This window comes from Bos grunniens, chromosome 4 (assembly GCF_055505025.1).
Source record: "Bos grunniens cultivar Pamir isolate PY7600 chromosome 4, Bosgru_T2T1.0, whole genome shotgun sequence".
NCBI classification, from domain to species: domain Eukaryota; kingdom Metazoa; phylum Chordata; class Mammalia; order Artiodactyla; family Bovidae; genus Bos; species Bos grunniens.
The window spans coordinates 53,893,520-53,913,299 of NC_141168.1; the positions used below are offsets into that span (position 1 = coordinate 53,893,520).

At 39.3% G+C, this 19,780-nt stretch overlaps 1 protein-coding gene across 21 annotated transcripts in view; it reads left to right on the top strand.

Moving 5' to 3' along the window:
• PLEKHA8 (pleckstrin homology domain containing A8) overlaps positions 1 to 19,780 on the top strand; it is a 94,902-nt gene that overhangs the window by 36,078 nt on the left and 39,044 nt on the right. For 12 of the 21 annotated variants that reach the window (XR_015162498.1, XR_015162497.1, XM_086396421.1 and 9 more), the window contains exons 2-4: positions 16,419 to 16,535; positions 17,621 to 17,776; positions 19,335 to 19,459. Coding sequence is in view for 16 of the 21 variants with exons in the window: in XM_086396415.1 (XP_086252541.1) it covers positions 16,419 to 16,535; positions 17,621 to 17,776; positions 19,335 to 19,459 (398 nt within the window). In the remaining 5 variants the exon portion in view is untranslated. Of the gene's footprint in view, positions 1 to 5,445; positions 5,516 to 10,830; positions 11,856 to 16,418; positions 16,536 to 17,620; positions 17,777 to 19,334; positions 19,460 to 19,780 lie in introns of those variants that run through there. The other 9 variants (XR_015162494.1, XR_015162492.1, XR_015162493.1 and 6 more) reach the window with 2 other exon arrangements.

Genomic DNA, 19,780 nt, shown 5'->3' on the forward strand with positions numbered 1-19,780 from the left:
TAGGTCCTATTTTTTTTCTAGAAGTTTTTTTTTTTTTTTAATAGTTTTAGCTCTTCTTAATCTCCATGAGCTTCAGCTTCGTGACAGCAAGAATAATAGCCATACTTGGTCTGTTATAAGGATGAAATGGATAGCATATACGAACCCGCCTGGTACATAGTTCACTTAAGGATAGGTTAATTGGATAGTAGTTTCGATTAATGATGCCAGGAAAAAAATCAGTTTGTATTGCCTGTGTGAAAATTGTGGTTTCTCATGGTTTCTGAGAGTATGCTGCTGCTGCTAAGTCGCTTCAGTCGTGTCCGACTCTGTGCAACCCCATAGACGGCAGCCCACCAGGCTCCCCCGTCCCTGGGATTCTCCAGGCAAGAACACTGGAGTGGGTTGCCATTTCCTTCTCCAATGCATGCAAGTGAAAAGTGAAAGTGAAAGTGAAGTCGTGTCTGACTCATAGAGACCCCATGAACTGCAGCCTACCAGGTTCCTCCATCCATGGGATTTTCCAGGCAAGAGTACTGGAGTGGGTTGCCATTTGTATCCTGAATTCCTTAAATTGTTCTTTTGGAAGTTGGAGGGGTATAAATTATAAAGGAAAAGATTCAAATAAACCGTCGGAATTTTGGAATTGACTCTGCAGTCCTATGACAGTCATCCTTGCGGATGAATGATGATTGCAGATCATGCAATTCTGTGTACCACTTGTCTCTGTACTTTAGCTCCCAGCAAAAATTAATCAATAATTTGTTAAGGAACATAAGAGATGTGAAACTGTTGCCTCATTAGCACTCTACCAGAAGCAATATCTGTCTTCCCCTTGATTTGGATGTGTGATGTGATTGGATATACTAAGAGTGACCCATGGAGTATTATGTGATTGAAGTGGTTTATAGATGGAAGAAGCCTGGGGGTCATTGTTCTCAGACTGTACTCTCAGTGTTTAATCCTTACCACTTCCTGTTACCCTTTCGTCTTATTTAGAATTGAGTAAAAAAAGCTCAATTTTGCTTATCCCCCCAGGTAAACAGTGACACTTGTTCATATATGTTTTGCCTCCTCCAGGGGATCTTCCCAACCCAGAAATCGAACCCAGGCATTACACATTGTAGGTGGATTCTTTACCATCTGAACCACCAGGGCAGCCCCAAGAAGATCATGGTCTAGTGGAAATCTTTCTCAACTGTGAAAGTGCCCTTCCAGCTAAATTTGTGATTTTGCCCTTTAAGCTTTTATATGGTTATTCTGAGGCTATGGCTTGACAGGCCTTAGAGGGAGGGACCACAATGCATGTAGTGGGTCCCTTGGAATAGTTATATGTTACTGATCACTTTCAGGGAAAATTTCACAGAAGAGAAGGGACCGAAGGGTGGTGAAAATGCCCTTCCAGCTAAATTTGTGATTTTGACCTGTGGTTTTGTGGTTTTGTGATTTTGACCTGTGGTTATTCTGAGTCTGTGGCTTAACAAGGCTTAGAGGGACCACATTGCATATAACTGGTCCCTTGGTGTAGTTGGATGCTACCAATCACCCTCAGGGAGAGCTTCACAGAAAAAGAGGGACCAAAGGGTTGGTGGGATCGGCTTAGACAGGAGGACTTGTGAGAGAACAGAAGAGATCCTCAGTGAAGAAACCAGCAGGACTAAAAAGGAGGGTTCTTTTCTGGGAGCAGGAGGATATACTGGGGTGTTATTAGTATTAGATTAGATTATTAAACCAAACCAAGCCTGAGAGTTTCAAATTGGTGTTGTAGGGGGTCTCTAGGGTATAGTAGAAACCTTGCCAATTTAAAATAACATTATGTGTCTTTACTGAAAGTAAACAAGAAATTAATAACAGAAAGATGTAGGAACTCCCCAAACATTAGGAAATTAAACAGTAATACATCAAAGTAACCTATGGGTCAAAGAAGTCTCCAAGAAAATTAGAGGATATTTTCAATTTAAATTGAAAACATAACACTGGTTGGCCAGGGGTAAAGGATTGGGGGAAAGGCTTGGCTAAAAATGAGTAGCACAAAAGAATTTTAAGAGGAGGATAATGGAATTTTTCTGTATCTTGAGTTGTTAGAGGACTATGTGTTTATCGAAACACAGAACTGTTAACCAAAGAAGAAATTTCACTATGCATAAATTTTAAAATATTAAAAAATTTAAGTCTTTAATGGAGTGCAGTTTTTTAATTTTTTTAATTTTTTTTGAGTGATATGTTTGGATGAACTATTCATCACAAGACTGCTGAGTAAAAAGTAAGGGAAACTACAGTGTGTTTTAGTCAGATGTATGTTTGACTCACAAGTAATCATTTGTTTGATTTGGATTTTAAAGAAATAAGGAGATTTCTAAAAATTTTGATTTAAAAATGATGGCTGTTATGAAATAGTTATAGTACAGATTTAACTTGAGCTATGCCCTTTTATATCCAAATATAAGTGCATGTTTTTAAAGAAAAATTGTTCTCATTGAAAAAATATATATACCATTCATTGTTATTTGAACTGAAAAATGAATTGTGCAAATAATTACTGTCGATTAAACATAAAAAGACATTGGCACTCTGTGAGAAAAAAACCAAGCTGATAACAGTTTTGCAATAATGATCTTCAAATTTTTAGTTTCTTTGAATAATGTTTGTAGTTTTCAGAGTATTAGTTTTACACTTCTTTTGTCAAGTTTATTCTTGTTTTGTTCTTTTTGATACTATTGTAAATGAAATTATTTTCCTAATTTTATTTTCAGATTGTTCATTGTAATTGTATAGAAATACACTTGATATATGTATATTGGTCTTAAATCTTGCAACTTTGCCAAACTCATTGTAATAGTTTTTAAAGTGATTCCTTTTCCAAAAAAAAAAATATATATATACACATTAGCAGGTCTGAGAACAGAGGTAGATTTATTTTTTCCTTTCCAGTCTGAATGCTTTTTATGTAATTCTGTACTCTAATTGCCCTGGCTAGAACCTCCAATACAGTGTTGCTTAGAAGTGGCGAGTATCTTTGTCTTATTCCTGATTTCATGGGAAAAGCATCTGGTCTTTGGTGGCTCAGATGGTAAAGAATCTGCCTGCAATGTGGAAGACTGGGTTCAATCCCTTGGTCGGGAAGATCCCCTGGAGTAGGGAATGGCAACCTACTCCAGTATTCTTGCCTGAAGAATCCCATGAACAGAGGAGCCTGGTGGGCTACAGTCCATGTGATCACAGAGTCGGACAAGATTGAGAAACTAACATAATGTTAGCCTTGGGTCTTTGTAGATGTCTTTATCAGGTTGAAGAAGTTCCCATTATACCTAGTTTTTTTAAAAGAACTTTTATGAAAGAATGTTTAATTCTATCAAGTATGTTTCCTACATTTAGTGAGATAATCATGTGATACCTTTTTAGAAATATTTTACTTACCAAAAAATCCAGCTCAAGTTTGAAGTAAGAAGTAGACTGCTATAATTCCATGTAACTGGAAAGTTCAGAAGGTATCTTGTCTGTAGGTATGACACAGTCTGACTGAGGTGTTCAAAAACTGTCATCTAGATTTGCTTCCTTTTCCTGACTCCCTCCTGTCCCTTCACCCCCTTTCCTTGTAACCTGTAAACCGTGTTTAGGTCCATGTGATGGCACAGTGCCTGCCAGTGGTGGCCCCAGGCAAACACCTTAGAGACCAAAGAGAAAAGAGAGATAGTCTCCATTTCTTTCCTCCTTTCCCCAGTCCCAGCAAAAGCCCCAGAATTATTTCTGGTTGGGCCACTTGCCTGTCTTGGAACATAGCTCTGAAGAAAGAGGATGTGAAGCTCTAGTTAAGCCCACCTTGGGGCTTGTCAGCCCCATCAAAACTACATGGATAGAGTGTGGAGAAGGGGGTTTTCAGTAACAGAAATGTAGGAGGCGGATGCCTGGTTGCCAAAAATAAATGTCCACTTTACCTTCTACAGTGAAATAATCTAAGATAATACAAAATGTGTGAAATTGGCATTTAAATACCCCATCCCTGGCAGCAGTAGCTTGTAGGTTCTGAAACTTTTCCTACTCATTGAAGTTTCTCAGCTAATCTTCCTAGCAGGGAGTTTGGCTGACACAGCATTCCATCTCCAGTAGGGGATGGCAAAAAAAGGGAGTGCGGTTCCACAGGAAGATAGTCTAATGGTAATTGAATGAATCAGGGGCTGGTCCAGACCCATAGTTTTTAAGCATTCTTTTGTTACCTTGAATATTTTACTATTTTCAAGTATATTAATCAGGGTTTTCCAGAGAAACAGAACCATGTATTTCCATATGAGGAGTTTTATGATAGAAATTGGCTCATGCAGTTATGGCGACTGTAAAGTTCTAAGTCTGCTCTCTGCAAGCTGGAGAACTAGGAAGGCTGGTAACTCAATTCAGTCAGAGTTCACAGGCCTGAGAATCGAGGGTGGTGGCCACATCTCAGGTAGAGAGAAGGTTCACCCTTCCCTTGCCTTTCGGTACTGTTCAAGCCCTCATTAGATTGGATGCTGTCCACCTGCACTGGTGAGGGCACTCTTTACTCAGTCTCCTGCTGCTGCTGCTGCTGCTAAGTCGCTTCAGTCTACTGATCCAAATGCTACTATCTCCCAGAGACCTCTTCACAGACACAACCACAAATAACGTTTTACCAGCAATCTGGACATCGGTAGGCCAGTCAAGCTGATATATAAAATTAATTATCACTGTAAACCAAGGTAACAGCAGATTAATTTAAAGCAGGAAGTGGATTAATGGCCTCTTCATCATCCATGCCTCTTTTCTCATGCAGTTCATCCATCATTCCTAAGGTATATACGGGCTTCCCAAGACAGGACATCTTGAAAGAGTGTGTTCTCTACACTACTCTGGGCTCTCTATTTGTTATTTAGTTCCAGAGTCATATCTGACTCTTGCAGCCCCCATGGACTGTCACCTTCCAGGCTTCTCTGTCCGTAGAATTTCCCAGGCAAGAATACTAGAGTGGATTGCCATTTCCTTCTCCAGCGGATCTTCCTGACCCAGGGATTGAACCCAAGTCTGTGCATTGGCAGGCAGATTCTTTACTACTGAGCCACCCAGGGAAGCACGGTTTCTTCATTGCTCTGCCATTAAGTCTTAGATAATGGGAATGAGACTTCTGTGGTCTCCTAACATGCCTTCTGAAATTCTAGAAACTTTATGCTTTAAAGAAAAGTTTTTCTTGGTCATAGTTTTTCTAGTTACAAACTACAGAATAAAATAATTGAATCCCTTCAATTGTTGTTATAACTTTTCCTAGATAAATAGGGAACCTGTTACAGAGAAGGTATTGTTACAGTTACTGTTATCATTTACAAGCTACTTTTAAAATATACTGTAGCTGTGCTGTGTGTGTGTGTGTGTGTGTGTGTGTGTATTTGGGCTATTTAACAGTTTTCAAATTCCTGTAAGATAAACCTAGTCTATACCACATTTTTTCAATTTTTAGACATTTTTCACATTCCAACAGCTCTGAAGCCAGGAAGCATCTGGGAATGAGATCATGTCATTGCTTAATGGGCAGGTAATTTTTTAAGTTTTTTTTTTTATTGAAGGATAATTGCTTTACAGAATTTTGTTGTTTTCTGTCAAACCTCAACATGAATCAGCCATAGGTATACATATATCCCCTCTCTTTTGAACCTCCCTCCCATCTCCCACCCCAACCCACCCCTCTAAATTGATACAGAACCCCTGTTTGAGTTTCCTGAGCCATATAGCAAATTCCCACTGGCTATCTATTTTACACATGGTAATGTAAGTTTTGTGTTACTATTTCTGTACATCTCACCCTCTCCCTCCCTCTCCCCAGGTCCGTAAGCCTGTTCTCTATGTCTGTTTCTCCATTGCTGCCCTGTAAATAAATTCTTCAGTACCATTTTTCTAGATTCTGTATATATGAATTAGAATACGATATTTAGCTTTCTCTTTTCGACTCACTTCACTCTATACAGTAGGTTCTAGGTTCATCCACCTCATCAGAATTGACCCAAATGCATTCCTTTTTATGGCTGAGTAATATTCCATTGTGTATATGTAACACAACTTCTTTATCCATTCATCTGTCGATGGACATCTAGGTTGCTTCCATGTTCTAGCAATTGTAAATAGTCCTGCAGTGAACAATAGGATACATGTGTCTTTCAATTTTGGTTTCCTCAGGGTATATGCTTAGGAGTGGGATTGCTGGGTCATATGGTGGTTTTATTCCTGGTTTTTAATGAATCTCCATACCACCTTCCATAGTGGCTGTATCAATTTACATTCCCACCAACAGTGCAAGAGCATTCCCTTTTCTCCACACCCTCGCCAGCATTTATTGTTTGTAGACTTTTTGATTATGGCCATTCTGACCGGTGTGAGGTGATATCTCATTGTAGTTTAGATTTGCATTTCTCTAATAATGAGCGGTGTTGAGCATCTTTTCATGTGTGTGTTAGCCATCTGTGTGTCTTCTCTGGAGAAATGTCTGTTTAAGTCTTTTTCCCACTTTTTGATTGGGTTGTTTGTTTTTCTGTCAGTAGTTGTGTGAGCTGCTTCTGTATTTTGGAAATTAATCCTTTGTCAGTTGTTTCATTTGCTATTGTTTTCTCCCATTCTGAGGGTTGTCTTTTCACCTTACCTATAGTTTCCTTTTCTGTGAAAAAGCTTTTTAAGTTTAATCAGGTCCCACTTGTATACTTTTGTTTTTGTTTCTGTTACTCTAGGAGGTGGGTCATAGAGGATATCATTTTGATTTATGTCAGTGAGTGTTCTGCCTATGTTTTCCTCTAAGAGTTTATAGTTTCTGGTCTTACATTTAGGTCTTTAATCCCTTTTGAGTTTATCTTTGTGTGTGGTGTTAGGAAGTGTTCTAATTTCATTCTTTTACATGTAGCTGTCCAGTTTTCCCAGCATGATTTATTGAAGAGGCTGTCTTTGCCCCATTGTATATTCTTGCCTCCTTTGTCAAAGATAAGGCACCCACAGGTGCATGGGTTTATTTTTGGGCTTTCTCTCTTGTTCCATTGGTCTATATTTCTGTTTTTGTGCCAGTACCATACTGTCTTGATGACTGTAGCTTTGTAGTATAATCTGAAGTCAGGAAGGTTGATTCCTCCAGCTCCATTCTTCTTTCTCAGGACTGCTTTGGCTATTCGGGGTCTTTTGTGTTTCCATATGAATTGTGAAATTTTTTGTTCTAGTTCTGTGAAAAATATCATTGGTAATTTGATAGGGATTGCATTGAATCTGTAGATTGCATTTGGTTGTATAGTTATTTTCACAATATTGATTCTTCCTACCCAGGAACATGGGATATCTCTCCATCTGTTTATGTCATCTTTGATTTCTTTCATTAGTGTCTTATAATTTTCTGTGTACAGTTCTTTGGTCTCCTTAAGTAAGTTTATTCCTATTTAATTCTTTTTGTTGCAGTGGTGAATGGGATTGATTCCTTAATTTCTGTTTATGATTTTTCATTGTTGGTATATTGGAATAGAAGTGATTTCTGTGTACTGATTTTGTATCCTGCAACTTTGCTAAATTCACTGATTAGCTCTAGTAATTTTCCGATACTATCTTAAGAGTTTTCTATGTACAGTATCATGTCATCTGCAAACAGTGAAAGCTTTACTTCTTCTTTTCCAATTTGGATTCCTTTATTTATTTTTCTTCTCTGATTGCTGTAGCTAGGACTTCAGAACTATGTTGAATAACAGTGGTGAAAGTGGGCACCCTTGTTTTGGTCCTGATCTTTTGTTCCTGGGGGAATGCTTTCAGTTTTTCACCATTGAGAATAATGTTTGCTGTAGCCTTATCATATATGGCCTTTACTATGTGAAGGTAGGTTCCTTCTATGCCCATTTTTTAAAGACTTTTAATCATAAATGGGTGCTGAATTTTGTAAAAGGCTTTTTCTGCATCTATTGAGATTATCATATGGTTTTTATCTTTCAATTTGTTAATATGGTATATTACATTGATTTTGCATATATTGAAGAATCCTTGCATTCCTGGAATACACCCATCTTGATCATGATATATGAGTTTTTTATGTGTTGCTGAATTCTATTGCTAAAATTTTGTTGAGGATTTTTGCGTCTATATTCATCAGTGATATTGGCCTGTAGTTTTCATTTTTTGTGTTGTCTTTGTCTGGTTTTTATATCAGGGTGATGGTGGTCTCATAGAATGAGTTTGGAAATGTTCCTTACTCTGCAATTTTTTGAAAGAGTTTTAGAAGGATAGGCATTAGCTCTTCTCTGAATGTGTGATAGAATTCTGTGAAGCCATCTGGTCCTGAGCTTTTGTTTTTGAGGAGATGTTTGATCATAGCTTCAATTTCAGTGCTTGTAATTGAGTTGTTCATGATTTTTATTTCTTCCTGGTTCAGTTTTGGAAGATTGAACTTTCTAAGAATCTGTCCATTTCTTCCAGGTTATCCATTTTTATTGCCATATAGTTGTTCTTAATAGTCTAATTATTTGAATTTCTGCATTGTCTGTTGTAACCTCTCCTTTTTTATTTCTAATTTTGTTGATTTGAGTCTTCTCTCTTTTTATCTTGATGAGTCTGGCTAAAGGCTTGTCAGTTTTATCTTCTCAAAGAACCAGCTTTTAGTTTTTTTAATCTTTACTATTGTTTCTTTCATTTCTTTTTCATTTATTTCTGCTCAGATCTTTGTGACTTATTTCCTTCTACTAATTTTGGAGGTTTTTTGTTCTTCTTTTTCCAGTTGTTTTAGGTGTAAAGTTAGGTTGTCTATTCAATGTTTTTCTTGTTTCTTGAGGTAGGATTGTATTGTTATAAACTTCCCTCTTAGAACTGCTTTTGCTGCATCATAGGTTTTGAGTTGTTGTGTTTTCATTGTCATTTGTTTCTAGAAATTTTTTGATTTCCCTTTTGATTTCTTCAGTATCCTGTTGGCTATTTAGAAACGTGTTGTTAAATCTCCATGTGTTTGTGTTTCTTACAGTTTTTTTTCTTGTAATTGATATCTAGTCTCATAGCATTGTGGTCAGAGAAGATGCTTGATACAATTTCAATTTTCCTAAATTTACTGAGGTTTGATTTATGACCCAAAATGTGGTCTATCCTGGAGAATGTTTCATGTGCACTTGAGAAGAAGGTGTATTCTTTTGCACTTGGATGGAATGTCCTGAAGATATCAATGAGATCCATCTCATCTAATGTATCATTTAAGACTTGTGTTTCCTGATTAATTTTCTGTTTTGATGATCTGTCCATTGGTGTGAGTGGGGTGTTAAAGTCTCCTACTATTATTGTGTTACTGTCAATTTCTCCTTTTATGTCTGTTAGTGTTTGTCTTATGTATTGAGGTGCTCCTATATTGAGTGCATAGATATTTACAATTGTTATGTCTTCTCTTGGTTGATCCCTTGATCATTATGTAGTGTCCTTCCTTATCTCTTGTAATCTTCTTTATTTTAAGGTCTATTTTGTCTGATATGAGGATTGCTATTCCAGCTTTCTTGTGCCTCCCATTTGCATGGAATATACTTTTCCATCCTCTCACTTTCAGTCTATATGTGTCTTGAGGTCTGAAGTGGGTTTCTTGTAGACAGCATGTATATGGGTCTTGTTTTTGTATCCATTCAGCCAGTCTGTATCTTTTGGTTGGAAGATTTAATCCATTTATATTTAAAGTAATTATTGATATATATGTTTCTATTGCCATTTTCTTAATTGTTTGGGGTTGATTTTGTAGATCTTTTTTTTTCTCTTGTATTTCTTGGCTATATAAGTCCCTTTAACATTTGTTGTAAAACTGATTTAGTGGTACATGATGCTGTTAACTTTTGCTTGTCTAAAAAACTTTATTTCTCCATCAATTTTGAATGAGATCCTCACTGGGTACCCTAATCTTGGTTGTAGATTTTTCCTTTTTGATACTTTATATCCTGCCATTCCCTTCTGGCCTGCAGAGTTTCTCCTGAAAGATCAGCTGTTAAGCATATGGGTTTTCCCTTGTATGTTATTTGTTGCTTCTCCTTGCTGCTTTTAATATTCTTTCTTTGTGTTTAGTCTTTGTTAGTTTGATTAATATGTGTCTTGGTGTGTTTCTCCTTGGGTTTACCCTGTATGGGACTCTCTGTGCCTCTTGGACTTGATTGACTATTTCCTTTTCCATGTTGGGGAAATTTTCAATGATTATTTCTTCAAAAATTTTCTCATACCCTTTCTTTTTCTCTCCTTCTTCTGGGACCCCTATAATTCTAATGTTGGTGTGTTTGATTTTGTCCCAGATGTCTCTGAGACTATCCTCAGTTCTTTTTATTCTTTTTACTTTATTCTGCTCTTCAGAAGTTATTTCCACCATTTTATCTTCCAGCTCACTGATTTGTTCTTCTGCTTCAGATATTCTGCTATTGATTCCTTCTAGAATATTTTTAATTTCAGTAATTGTGTTGTTTGTCTCTGTATGTTTATTCTTTAAGTCTTCTAGGTTTTTGTTAATTGATTCTTGGATTTTCTCCATTTTGTTTTCAAGGTTTTTGATCATCTTTACTATCATTATTCTGAATTCTTTTTCAGGTAGTTTGCCTATTTCCTCTTCATTTATTTGGACTTCTGTGTTTCTAGTTTGTTCCTTTATTTGTGTAGCATTTCTCTGCCTTTTCATTATTATTTTTTTAATTAATTGTGTTTGAGGTTTCCTTTTCCCAGGCTTCAAGGTTGAATTCTTTCTTCCTTTTGGTTTCTGCCCTCCTAAGGTTGGTCAGTGGTTTGTGTGAGCTTCTTATAGGGTGAGATTTCTGCTGAGTTTTTGTTCGTTTTTCCTGTGATGTGCAAGGCTGAATGAGGTGGTAATCCTGTCTGCTGATGATTGGGTTTGTATTTTGGTTTTGTTTATTGTATGGATGAGGCGTTCTGCACAGGATGCTGCTGGTGGTTGGGTGATGCAGGGTACTGTATTCAAGTGGTTTCCTTTGTGTTAAGTTCTCACTATTTGATTCTCCCTAGGGTTAGTTCTCTGGTAGTCTTGGTCTTGGAGTCAGCGTTCCTACTCCAAAGGCTCAGGGTTTGATCTCTGGTCAGGAAGAAAGATTCCATAAGTGGTTTGTTATGGCACTAAGGGAGAGTAAAACAAATACCAAAAACAAAAAACCAAAGATGAACCCCAGACAAATAGCAGTTAGAAAATCAGGCAAATAATAATTAAAATAATGGAATGTACACATATACATATACACCCATGAGCAAAGTGAAAACAGTTAAAAAAAGTATAGTAGATTGACCCAGCGAACAAAGTAAATAAAAAATTATATTTACTATTTAAGAACAAAACTAACTAAAGCACAGACTGGAAAACAAAACTAAAGCAAGGTGCCAAGTTGGTAATAAAGCAATGAAAATAAAACTAACAAATATGTTGAGAGGAAAGGAAAGAAAGAAAGAATAGATATGCGACGTTAAATAGAGGTAGACGAAGAGGATTTATATACATTAAAGATTAACTGCAAGAGGAAAATAACAATAGGAAAGGCAAACAAAGGAGTAAATGTAGATTGGCGAGTCAGGCACTTAAAGGAGCACACTGGGTGGCGCTCTGCTCTGTAGTTCAGTGCATCAGGCATTTGATAGGCCAGCCTCTCTGTTGTTCAGCTGCGGATGTTGGCCTGTGGGGAGAGAGAGGCTGTGGTGATGCCTCCACCCGCTATGCGCGACTCAGCAATATCGCCTTGCTTCTATGGCTGCCAGGCTTTCCTCCACCGGCATTTCCCACCACAATCTCCTCCTTCATATCCCCTCGATCCGTCTCTCCGCAGTCAACATCAGCCCCACCCTGGGATCGCTCCACAGTCCCCAAGACCCAGCTCCCAGCCGCTGTGCCTTCCAGAAGGCCCTCCTCCCTGTCTGCGGTATGTATGGCTGCGGCAAGACTGTCTGATTCTCATTCCATTTAGGCCACCGCGGATCAACTGTTTCACTCTCAGCGTTAATGTTTCTCCTCTGACTCAGACAGTTGCCCCCTGCTTCAGTTCCCCCACCTGTCGAGGGCAGGTCCAGTCCTACTAACACTCCTGTTTTTCCCTAGTTCCTTCATCCTACCGAGTTTTGTGTGGGTCTATATATTCTTTCCCACTGGTCAGGTACTCCTGTCTGCTCTCAGCTGGTGTTCTGCATGCACGTCTGTGTCTGAAGGTGTATTTCTGATGTATCTGTGGAGAGAGATGCACTCTTTGTCCACCTACTCTTCTGCCATCTTGTTCTCCCTAAGTTTTGTTTTTTTTTTTTTTTAATTGAAGTATAGGTGATTTATAAGGTGTTAGTTTCTAGTATGGAGAAGGCAATGGCATCCCACTCCAGTACTCTTGCCTGGAGAATCCCATGGACGGAGGAGCCTGGTAGGCTGCAGTCCATGGGGTCGCTGAGGGTTGGATACGACTGAGTGACTTCACTTTCACTTTTCAGTTTCATGCATTGGAGAAGGAAATGGCAACCCACTCCAGTGTTCTTGCTGGGAGAATCCCGGGGACAGGGGAGCCTGGTGGGCTGCCGTCTATGGGGTTGCACAGAGTCGGACACGACTGAAGTGACTTAGCAGCAGCAGCAGCAGTTTCTAGTATATAGCAAAATGATTCAGTTATATATATATATATAATATATATATATAGTTTTTCACATTATTTTCCATTATAGGTTGTTAGAAGACATTGCAAACAGTTCTCTATATGACACAGTAGGACCTTGCCGTCTATCTGTTTTCTATATAGTAATTTGTATCGGCTAATCCCAAACTCCTAATTTATCCCTTCCCCGACCCCTTTCCCCTTTGGTACCAAAAGTTTGTTTTCTATGTCTGTGAGTCTGTTTCTGTTTTGTAAGTAAGTTCATTCATTTCATATTTTAGATTTCACATGTAAGTGATATCATATGGCATTTGTCTTTCTCTGATTTACTTCACTTGGAATGATAATCTCTAGGTCCAACCATGTAGCTGCAAATGGCATTATTTCATCCTTTTTTATGCCTGAGTAGTATGACACTGTGTACACGTACCACATCTTTATCCGTCCATCAGTTGATGGACGTTTAGGTTGCTTCCACGTCTTGGCTGTTGTAAGTAGTGCTGCTGTGAACATACGGGTGCATGTATTGTTTTGAATTAGAGTTTCTTCCAGATATATGCCCAGGAGTGGTTTTACTGGATCATATGGTAACTCTTATTTTTAATTTTTTAAGGAACCTCCATACTGTTTTCCATAGTGACTGTTCCAATTTACATGCCCACCAACCCAGTGTAACAAGAGTTCCTTTTCTCCACACCCTCTCCAGTCTACAGTTTATTATTTGTAGACTTTGTAATGATGGCCATTAAAGAGGAGAGTGAAAAATCTGGCTTAAAACTCAACATTCAGAAAACTAAGATCATGGCATCCGGTCCCATCACTTCCTGTCAAGTAGATGGGGAAACAATGGAAACACTGACAGACCTTATTTTCTTGGGCTCCAAAATTATCGCAGATGGTGACTGCAGCCATGAAATTAAAAGACTCTTGCTCCTTGGAAGAAAAGCTGTGACCAACCTAGATAGCATATTAAAAAGCAGACATTACTTTGCCGACAAAGGTCTGTGTAGTCAAAGCTATGGTTTTTCCAGTAGTCATGTATGAGTGTGAAAGTTGGACTATAAAGAAAGCTGAGTGCCGAAGAATTGATGCTTTTGAACTGTGGTGTTGGAGAAGACTCTTGAGAGTCCCCTGGACTGCAAGGAGATCCAACCAGTCCATCCTAAAGGAAATCAGTCCTGAATATTCATTGGAAGGACTGATCCTGAAGCTGAAACTCCAGTACTTTGGCCACCTGATGCAAAGAACTGACTCACTGAAAAAGACCCTGACTCTGGGAAAGATTGAGGGCAGGAGGAGAAGGGGACAACAGAGGATGAGATGGTTGGATGGCATTACTGACTCGATAGACATGAATTTGAGCAAGCTCTGGGAGTTGGTGATGGACAGGGAAGCCTGGTGTGCTGCAGTCCATAGGGTTGCAGAGAGTCGGACATGACTGAGCGACTGAACTGATTCCGACCAGTGTGAGGTGGTGCCTCATTACTGTTTTGATTTGCATTTCTCTGATAATTAGCGATGTTGAGCATTTTTTCATGTGCCTTTTGGCCATCTATATGTCTTCTTTGCAGAAATGCCTATTTAGGTCTTCTGCCCATTTTTTGATTGGGTTGTTTGGTTTTTGTTGTTGAGTTGTATGAGCTATTTGTATATTTTGGAAATTAAGCCTTGTCAATCATATCATATGCAAATACTTCAGTTTATCTTAAAATTGATGGTATCTGATGGTTAATTTTTTGTGTCAACTCACCTGGGCCATGGAGTGCCCAGACATTTGACTAATCATCATTCTGATTAGTTGTGTCTGAGGGTGTTTCTGGATGGGATTAACATTTGAATTGGTAAACATAGTAAAGTAGATTGTTTTTCCTAACGTGAATGGGTCCCATCCAAAGACCTAAATAGAACAAAAAGGAGCAAGGGGTAATAACTCTTCCTGCTTGACTGTTGAGCTGGAACTTTGGTCTTTTCCTGTTTTTTCACTCTCGCTGAAACATTGACTCTTCCTGGGTCTCAAGCCTCCTGACTTTGGACTGGAATTACAAATTGGCTCTCCTGATTCTCTAGCTTGCTGACTGCAGGTGTTGGAATTTCTCAGGCTCTGTAATGCATGAGCAAATTCCTTATAATAAATTATGTGTAGATATGACTACATATTTTTGGTTCTCTTTCTCTGGAGAATGAAGACTGATGTAGGTGAGGTCCGAAATTTGATAAAATATAATTGAGGGTATGTTGAATTCCCTCTACTTGAGAGTCATGGTAGGTTTGGAGAATGTTTCACACCAAACATAATCATGGAAATTGAGTTTAAGTGCAAAGATGCTGCTGTTCTATACCAGGATAGCTTTCTGGCAATGGAGAGTCAGGGTTTGGGAGTTGTTAGGCCAGGAGGGACAGTGTCAGAAAGACAGTTTTCTTCCCAGCTCTGTTGTATACTTCCTTTGTGACTTTAGGTAGGTCACTTAATCTGTCTGGGATTGGTTTCCTTTTCTGTCAAAGAGCTGGTTGGACTAGGTGATTTCAAAATCCTTTTTCATTTCTCAGTCTTAGCAGTTGATTCTTCTGTTTTAGTGAGGGGAGATGCATAAGATGTAAATAATGACTTGCAGAGGGCTACAGTATCACCAGTAATATCCAACTCCTGGAGTGCTGATTGATCAGTTTGATTTCTTGAATTGTAATGTTTGTGTCAAGAACAGTAGCTTTCAGGTTTGTTTGCATAGAATTTGAAACCAGGGCCAGGAAGCATCACTTTCTGGAACAAAATTTACAAGTTCATCCCAAGAGGTTTTCCATCCAATAATTGACTTGTATGGGTGTTGAGTTAAGGCCTTGGGACTCCTGACATCCAGTAAAGGGTCTAGTCCTTCCCTGTCAGCGGTTCCCTGACATTACTATTTTGACATCAGTAGATGACTTATGTATGTACTTGGTGTGAACCTGTTCCCAATGGCCCATCAGGTGTGTACCTGAGCCGCCCTTGGGGCCCTGCCCAAAGTCCCTACCAACCTTCTCTCTGACTGTCTCAGCCATAGAAGAGTCCAGTGAGAGAAATGTATCCTTAAAGGGCTGTGGCATTTCAGAGAGAGAGGAAAAAAAAAATCTTGATAGAGGAGACTGACAAGGCTTATTATGCAAGAGATAGTCAGGGATGACATTTTAGGAAGAAGTCCAATTTGAGCGAATGCTCTGAAGCAGGAATACAACAAGTGAGTTTGGTGTGACTCGAGTATAGGTTGTGTAAGAGGACTAGATAAGACGTGAGTTTCCACTGAATACAATTTGTCCTCTGAAATTCTCTGAAGTAAAAATAGTTAAGCTCGTGAATGCTTTAAGATTATTCCATTTCAGTGGATCAAAACCAAATAGTAAATTAAAGTTATCTTTTCCTAGAAATCATATGACCTTAGGCAGGCCTGTTAGACAGCACTTTGTGTAATGTTGAAAGGTCAGTACAATCTTTTGTCTTATTTTTAGGTTCATAATAATTTTTCTTAACCAGAAGGGGAGAGAGCAAGTGTGTTAACAATAATGTTTGGAAAGCAATAATCTTTAATCTTAGAAAAATTAAAAACCAAAGATTACTAGTACTGTATTAGGGGGAAAAAGGAATAAAAATCATCAGTAATCCCATTACTTAGAGAATCATCACTATATTTATTGCTGCTCCTTCAGACTTCTATGCAAAAATGAGATCGGATATACAGATCTCTTCTAGCTTCTTTTTTCCCTTAGAATTTTCCCCCAGAAGGTAAGCTCCTTGGAGCTGGAACCCAGCATCCTTTGTTAGGTCCTAGTCTGTGTCCTGGGAAGCAGTAATTGAGACCGTGCTCTTGCTTCTGTTTGCAGGTTGGCAGCCTCGGTGGTTCCTTCTCTGTGGAGGGATATTATCTTACTATGATTCTCCTGAAGATGCCTGGAAAGGTTGCAAAGGGAGCATCCAGATGGCAGTCTGTGAAATTCAAGGTGAGAAGCCAAGAGATTTGCAGGGTTTAATTTTCTGTTTCTCCCCCAAGATTAAAAAAAAAAAGCATTGGTTTCTTAGGTCTTTCTGTGCTGCTTCCAAAGTATAGACAAAGATACGTTATGTTTCCCCCCTCAAAAAAAACCCTCCAAGTAAGACCTAAAACTGCAGGCAGTTTTTACAAGAAGATTGGTTAAGAGGTAGTGAAAATAAGTGAGAGCAGTGTGTTTGTTAATCACACATCTAGTACCATTTCACAGTCTCCTGCTCACCTGGCACTTGAGGCAATTTTCTAACCTTGTGTTTTTATTGTAACATCAAACACTTCTGTGTTTAAATCAGGACACATATCTACCTTCTCACTACCACGACCATACTCTAAACAAGCAAACACCTAACAGACCTACAAGCAGCCTTTACTTCTTGGTTTTAGGAATCTTAGGATGTGCTGGGAGGGTGTGGCTCAGAAACCGATTAGAACGGAATTAGGGGCACAGGACTTGGAGGGTGAAGGAGAGTGTGGCTTGCTTGTTTCTTCTCCTAAAGGCTCTAAGGGAATTGTCACATTTTTTACATAATGAGTGAAGGAAGGTAGAAAAGGAAAAGTACTCTGTTCTTGATTGCTTTCCAGTTGTTAACGTTTTTAATATGACACGTAAAGGAAGGTAGAAGAGTAAAAATACTCTGTTCATTTGCTTTCCAGTAACCCAAGGAGATAAAGAGCACATCCTTACTTGTTTGCATCAAGCCTTTTTGGCTGCAGAGCAGCATGCTTTACACACACACAGGCCAAAAGAGAGATTTTTCCTCTCTCCGCTTCTAAAAGATCCTGAGGAAATATAAGTGCTTCTTTTTTAGTCCATAGTCTTGGGTGAGACCTTGGAGCCAATTGCAGAGTTTTCCTTCTTCATCAGCAGAGATCTCTAGGAAGAGATAAATAAACCAGGAGAAGTTGGGAGGGCTGGCATCCTCTTTTGAAAGAAGTCCTCAGTGACTGGCCCCAGTAAAGCTCAGGAGTTTGGGTAGAGTGGAGGCTACCCAGACAGGGCTCTTCTGGGTTTCTGACCTCCCTCTGCCTTGCTCCCAGTTCATTCTGTAGATAATACACGCATGGACCTGATCATCCCTGGGGAACAATATTTCTACCTGAAGGCCAGAAGTGTGGCTGAGAGACAGCGGTGGCTGGTAGCCTTGGGGTCAGCCAAGGCTTGCCTGACAGACAGTAGGACCCAGAAGGAAAAAGGCAAGTATTGATTGTCCTCTGGCTTGGGAACACTGGGAATCACCTGGTGGCATCTCTGGGTTCCCATATTTGTTAGCTTGCTTCTGAGCACCTAGCCACAGCCAGCTTTTTATGTCATGCAAGTGCTCTACATTTCAGTGGAACTTAAACAATCTGTACCTGACCCTTCTCTCTTAGCATGTCGTAGTAGAAAGAGGGCAGGTTTTGGAGCCAGACACAACTGGGTTCAAATCATGGCTTTGTAGGGTACTGGCTTTGTGACCTTGGCATAGGACCTCTCATCTTCAGTTTCCTTATGTTTTAGAAAAAGGTAATTACCTACCTTACAAGAATTACCATAAGGATCAGTGATGATATAAAACTGCCTAGTACCTTGTCTGGCACAAAGTTGACCAAAAGTCAAGTAAAGGGTAGCTGAGCCAGAGAAGCCTTGGATCTGAGTATTTGTTGCAGTAACACCCCACTTACCCCTCCTTTTTCCTGGGGTGGATGGCTGCTTAATTGTCAGGTTCCTGCTGCTTAATGCTCATTAACTCAACATCATCAGGTCTCCTGAGAACCATGGCATAACTTTCTATATGTCCTGGGTCACGAGTGCCAGAGCTTACTGCCTGAGCTCTGCCTTCCGACCCTGTATCCCCGAGTGTACACCTGGAAAGATTGGTAGGAGAGAGAGGGGCCTCTGGGAAAAGTGTTTCAGGGACCTTTCTCATGACACATAATGGCAGATGTGCTTCACTTTTCAGGTAGACACAGTAAGATGGCCTCTTGGTTGGTTTTAATGCTGAAATACTGGAGTGGGTAGCCTATCCCTTCTCTAGCAGATCTTCCAGACCCAGGAATCGAACTGGAGTCTCCTGCATTGCAGGCCGATTCTTTACCAGCTGAGCTACAAGGGAAGCCCTTTTAATGCTAAGTCAAAAGCAAATTCTTGACTTTGTGAGCTCTGACTCATAGCAGGTAGAATGTGCCGGCTTTTTCACAGACAAGAAAACGGAGGCAGTAATGACTGTAGCCGAGCCCTCAGTGCCAGGGTGGGTGGAGTGCCGAACTAGTGAAGAAGCAGCAGGTGTGCAGAGGGCACCATTTGCCTTTCCAGGCAGCATGCTGGCCCAGTCCTCTGATTCATGAGCTACCTTCTTAGTGGTAATTGCATGTTACAGACCACTACTTCCAGTTTTGAGCACCATGTTAGCAGGCAGATAGCTGTGACCCCAGTTTACAGGTAGAAAATCTGTGGCAGAACTGAGATCAAAACTCTGAACCTTTGACTCTGTTCCCAGTTCTGACACAATTGAATCAGAGGTATATGTCTCCTTCTTCCTGTACTGGTGATTATTAAATATGTTGGGTCAAGAAATAATGTAGATTACTTCAGAAGGCTAGGAATCTCCTTTTTCTGTTTTTCTTGCTCCCATAACTTCAGTCATATAATATCTGTAGCCCATAATATAAACATCTGACTTTAAACATAGGTTATATTTTATCTGTATAGTATACTAACTAGTATATCAGTTATTTATTCTGATAATTACATTTTCATCATTTTGTTATTTAGAGTTTGCTGAAAACACTGAAAACTTGAAAACCAAAATGTCAGAACTAAGACTCTACTGTGATCTTCTTGTTCAGCAAGTAGATAAAACGAAAGAAGTGACCACAACTGGTGTGTCCAGTTCTGAGGTAAAACACTGTTCATCTTTGAAAAGTAGCACCAGATGTTGCTTACCAGTGATGCACGTTCTTACATAATCCATACCTTGGAATGTACTGTTTTTCACAGGAAAAAAGTGATAGACTTAAACAGAGAAGAAATGTATGCATTTCAGCATATGGAAGCATATAGTTTTCCTTCCTGGGAAGAATTCAGGATTAATTGATAACATTTGGAACTTTTAACTTTAGTACTAATGTACTAGAATACATGTCTTCTGAGTTGGCATAACTTTTAAAAATACAGCCTTACCTATCTGACAGCGCCGTTTCTGTGCTACTGATGTGGCC